Below are 6,000 nucleotides of genomic sequence, written 5' to 3' on the forward strand. Positions count from 1 at the left end.
CTGATTGGATGAATTACTGTTTGGAAGGGGAATCCCCTTCCATCAACACCTCGGGTACCAATTGCTTTTCTGGGGTTACTTCTCTTCTCTGTTTCTTAATGCCACTAGGACCATCTTGAGAGTCACTGGAGTCCTGTCTCACAAAAAAACTGTCCAGAGAGCTCTGTTTCTGGCGTCTCTTTAAAACTTCCCTAAAATGGGCCAAGACTCTGTCACTGTACAAGTTGCCGATATGGCTTGCAACATCCTTCTCTGGGTGATGTTTCTCCATAAATCTTTCCATCCTACCCCACATTTCAAAAATCTCCTTAATTTCTGAAGAAGGCACCTTCCTCCATCTCTCTTCCTCCTCCTCTGCAGCAAGATTCAGAGCTGCCATCTGTTGCTGTTCCTGCTGAAGCTCTTGCAGCTCCTCAGTGGTTAGCTCTTTGTTGTGGTCCTCCACCAACTCTTCCACATCCTCCAAACTCACATCCAACCCCATGGAAGTCCCCAGTGCCACATTGGATTTAGCAACTGACATAGGCTCATCAGGGTCAGCCCCAAACCCTTCAAAATCCCTCTTGTGGACACAATCTGGCCACAATTTTCTCCAAGCAGAGTTCAAAGTCCTGGTAGTCACTCCCTCCCAAGCCTTACCTATAAGGCTTACGCAATGGAGAATACTGAAATGTTCTTTCCAAAAATCTCGTAGGGTCAAGTGAGTGTCTGAGGTCACATTCAAGCACCTTTCAAACATTGCTTTGGTGTAGAGTTTTTTAAAGTTTGCAATGACCTGCTGGTCCATGGGCTGGAGGAGAGGAGTGGTATTCGGGGGCAAGAACTTTACTGTGATGAACCCAAATTCCTTCATAATTGTCCATTACTAGGAGGCACTTGAGATCCAATTTCTTTTCCAGGAGGTAATTCTTCACATTAGGGCCAAACACTTCATTGAACCACTCTACAAAAGTTTCCCTCGTGACCCATGCCTTACTATTAGATTTCCAAAACACACACAATTTACTCTTCATAACATTGTTTTTCCTGAACACTCTGGGATTTTCAGAATGGTACACTAGTAATGGTTTCACTTTGAACTCCCCACTAGCATTAGCACAGAACATTAGCGTCAGCCTGTCTTTCATAGGCTTGTGTCCTGGCATTGCCTTTTCCTCTTGTGTAATGAAGGTCCTCTGGCATTTTCTTCCAAAAGAGGCCTGTTTCATCACAATTGAACACTTGTTCAGGTTTCAGTCCTTCAGCCTCTATGTACTCCTGGAATTCATGCACATATTTTTCAGCCGCCTTGTGGTCTGAACTGGCAGCCTCACCATGCCTTACCACACTGTGTATACCAGTACGCTTCTTAAATCTCTCAAACCAGCCTTTGCTGGCCTTAAATTCACTCACATCATCACTAGTTGCAGGCAATTTCTTTACCAAATCATCATGCAACTGCCTAGCCTTTTCACAAATAAGCGACATCATAAGACTGTCTCCTGCTAATTGTTTCTCATTTATCCACACCAATAATAACTTCTCAACATCTTCGAGTACTGGTGATCTCATTTTTGTCAGCATATTTACCCCCTTTGCAACAACAGCATCCTTGATTTCCTTTTTCTTGGCTATGATGGAAGATATGGTTGTACAGGATTTGTTATACATCCTGGCCAGTTCGCCCACACGTACGCCACTATCATATTGTTCAATGATGTTTTTCTTAAATTCAATCGTATTTCTCACCTTCTTTACCAAAGGCTTGGCACTAGGAGCTTTCTTTGGAGCCATGGTAGCTTATTTAGCACTTAAATAACTTGCAAGCACTAAAATAAATGAAATATTATGAAATATTTCGCTGGAGCACGTGAGTGGACCGTCGCTCACTGGTAAACAATGGTACACTGGCTGGGAAGGAAAGGCAGAGGCAGCTCGAGGCCGCTCAGACCGTGAGTACGCGTCTGGGACGAAGGACTATTAGCGAGTTACCGGACCATTTCCGAGCCAACATTTTGACGAAAAAACAGGACTATTTCCGAAATGGACGATTTTCAGGCCAGACGATTATTGAGGGACCACTGTACCATTATCAGAGTATATATGAAATGTAAAATAACTTTAAAACACTTGAAATTTTGGAAAGTTTCCAGACATAATGGAGAGTCGTACTCATGGAGAATGTAAACAAACCAGGTGGCCTGCAGTGTCCCTATTAGAAAGTCAGGTGGGGAGGAGCTGTATAGAGTGTTTTGGTCATAATTTGAAATGTCTGTATTAGCAGAACACCATAAAAGGAAATGCTGTAAAGTGGGGCTCTACTGTAAATCTAGTGTGGCCTGGTGGTCTGGTGGCTAAAGCTCCCGCTTCACACACGGAGGGCCCGGGTTCGATTCCCGGCGGGTGGAAATTCCGACACGTTTCCTTACACCTATTGTCCTGTTCACCTAGCAGCAAATAGGTACCTGGGTGTTAGTCGACTGGTGTGGGTCGCATCCTGGGGGACAAGATTAAGGACCCCAATGGAAATAAGTTAGACAGTCCTCGATGACGAACTGACTTTCTTGGGTTATCCTGGGTGGCTAACCCTCCGGGGTTAAAAATCCGAACGAAATCTTATCTTATCTCTTATCTTAATTAATCTTAAATTTTTTTGGCTAACTCACTTTGTAATAAGATAATGAATAATTAAAATTTACCATTATAAAATCTATGTGTAATTTTAAGTAGCCTGCACGAAATGCTTCGGCATGTTAATGGCTTTCTTTGTACCTAACAACACTTTATAATATATAAATAACCCATTGTAACCTTTTAAAAAACAAAAAATTGTTTGTTTTGTTTGTTTGTTTAGTGTAAGGCGAGCAGACTGCAGACAAAGGTGAGAGTGATGATATTGATGGAAGTAGTGTATAGCATTACTGAGGTACAATCACTGACTGAAAGTGATGTGATTGCTCATAAAGGAAAGTGACATGATCTCTCATGAAGGATTGAAACAGTTCCAAATTTCATTTTCATAATTTAAAATAATTTATTACATTAATTGAAAATATAAATTAAATGGCAATTAATGTACTATCTAATGAGAGGATAAAAATTCATAGAGCTGTCACATGAATTATAGATAGATTTGCAGTACTATACTCTATAACATTCATTATTACTGCATTTCACATTCCTTGAATAGAATTTAGTATTAATGCAATCTACAAAATATTGTTATTGTTAAATAATAAGTTTCTAAAGGTGGTTAACTTTTTCAGTGAGACCCCAGAGACTGTCATTACCGACTTGAAACCATTCAGCACGTATGAATTCAGTGTACGAGCTCATGAGTCAGAGAAGGTGTATGGCCCTTTTAGTCCCCCAGTGCAAGCTATTACAATGGGAAAGGGTAAGTACTTAGAATACAAGCTTCATATCATATAAATAAATAAATAAATAAATAAATAAATATATATATAAAAATATATATTATATATATATATATATATATATATATATATATATATATATATATATATATATATATATATATATATATATATATATATTATACATACATACATACATACATACATGCATACACACACACAGGTCCCCCTCAACATTCACGAGGGCTAGGGGATCAAGAGCCTCGCGAATGTTGAAAAACCGTGAATGTTTGGTGCCCCAATATATTGTAGGGAAATATATTACAATACTGCTTCCTTAACTTGTTGAACCATGAATAATCATAAAATACATGAAAACGTCGTAAATTGTACTAAATATATACATGTTATTTAATAACATGTATGTTAATAACATGTATGTTATTAAATACCACAGACTCCACCACTGCCTCCACCAATGCCTCCACCACTGCGAGTCCCTACTACCCTCCCTCTAACACCCCCCACAACTGGCAGCCAGCCCTCCCACCACTGTGTGGTGAGTGTTTTGTTTGTTCATTATTTGCTATTAAACTACAGTATAAATAATGTAAACCCATTCATGACTGCATATTGGAATGGCTATTAGGAAAGTTATTAGATGGTGACATCATGTGTTTACTCTTGAACACAGCAAAGAATCGAACATTTCTGCTATTGCTAATAATAACAATAGTAATAATAATAATAATAATAATAATAATAATAATAATAATAAATATGATATTATTGAAGAAGGAAATTGTACAAAAATACAAGGGAGTGGTTGACACATCGTCAGTGTGACTTTGTTTATGCTGGAGTGAACATTAGTCTCCCTGCTCTTCCAAACATTTCACAATAATTCAGCAGTTGAGGCAGTGGTATTTAATAACATACATGTTATAAATAATAATAGTACATGTTATTATTAATAACATGTATTATTTTTAACATGTATGTATTTAATAACATATATGTTATAAATAATAATAGTACATATTATTAATAACATGTATTATTATTAACATGTATGTTATTAAACACCATTGCCTCAATCACTGCCTCTACCACTCCAGTCACACACAATCTACAAGCACCAAACACAATGAATTATTGTGAAATGTTTGGAAGAGCAGGGAGACTAATGTTCACTCCAGCATAAACAAAGTCACACTGACGATGTGTCAACCACTCCCTCGTATTTTTGTACAATTTCCTTCTTCAATTATATCATATTTATTATTATTATTATTATTATTATTATTATTACTATTGTTATTATTAGCTGTAGCAGAAATGTTTAATTCTTTGCAGTGTTCAAGAGTAAACACATGATGTCACCGTCTAATACCTGTCCGAATAGCCATTCCAATATGCAGTCATGAATGGGTTTACATTATTTATACTGTAGTTTAATAGCAAATAATGAACAAACAAAACACTCACCACACTGAGTGGTGGGAGGGCTGGCTGCCAGTTGTGGGGGTCGGAGGGAGGGTAGTAGGGACTCGCAGGTGGCGGGAAACTTAAATATGATTTGGCGGCTGGGAATTTGGTGGCTGGGAATTCGCGAATGAGTGAAGCCCGTGAAAGTTGAAAACGTGAATGTTGAGGGAGACCTGTGTATGTATGTGTGTGTGTATATATATATATATATATATATATATATATATATATATATATATAATATATATATATATATATATATATATATATATTATATATATTTATGTATGTATATATATACATAAGAACATAAGAAAGGAGGAACACTGCAGCAGGCCTGTTGGCCCATACTAGGCAGGTCCTTTACAATTCATCCCACTAACAAACATTTGACCAACCCAATTTTCAATGCTACCCAAGAAATAAGCTCTGATGTGAAAGTTAAGACACATGTGCAACATCTGGATATCTTTATTGTAGTAGACGTTTCGCCATCCAGTGGCTTTATCAATACAGATTCTAGGACATAATAGGAAGACAGTAGAACTATATACAAAAGATGAGGTAATCAGTCCCTCGGCCTTGGAGCTAGTGTTCACAGCATCGTGGTGGAGGAGAATCTGGAGCAAAGGCAAGAAGACTGGCGTTTATATAGGCGTCAGTGGAAGGGACGGGCAGCAGACGAGGGCAGTCACTGGTAGGCGGGATTCCCCAGTGGAAGTAGGTCCTTCCCAAAGAGATGGGTTAGTTGCAGCAGCCGTGAAGAAGGTCTTGTAGATGTCCTCTGAACCAAGATTCCATGATGTTGCAGTGTCTGACAAGTTGTGCAAGAAAGGTATAAAATACCGACAATATGAAAGTTAAGACACATGTGCAACATCTGGATATCTTTATTGTAGACGTTTCACCATCCAGTGGCTTTATCAATACAGATTCTAGGACATAATAGGAAGACAGTAGAACTATATACAAAAGATGAGGTAATCAGTCCCTCGGCCTTGGAGTTAGTGTTCACAGCATCGTGGTGGAGGAGAATATATATATTTTATATATATATATATATATATATATATATATATATATATATATATATATATATATATATATACAGTGGACCCCCGCATAGCGACCTTAATCCGTGCAAGAGGGCTGGTTG

General features: G+C 38.0%; 1 protein-coding gene across 2 annotated transcripts in view; it reads left to right on the forward strand.

The window, feature by feature from the left end:
- The window catches only part of LOC128698710 (protogenin), an 865,689-nt gene that overhangs the window by 777,716 nt on the left and 81,973 nt on the right, over nt 1-6,000 (forward strand). For both annotated transcript variants that reach the window (XM_070097691.1, XM_070097692.1), the window contains one exon: nt 3,246-3,376. In XM_070097691.1, the coding sequence (XP_069953792.1) occupies nt 3,246-3,376 (131 nt within the window). The remainder of the gene's footprint in view (nt 1-3,245; nt 3,377-6,000) is intronic.

The sequence above is a fragment of the Cherax quadricarinatus genome, chromosome 59, assembly GCF_038502225.1.
Source record: "Cherax quadricarinatus isolate ZL_2023a chromosome 59, ASM3850222v1, whole genome shotgun sequence".
NCBI lineage: Eukaryota > Metazoa > Arthropoda > Malacostraca > Decapoda > Parastacidae > Cherax > Cherax quadricarinatus.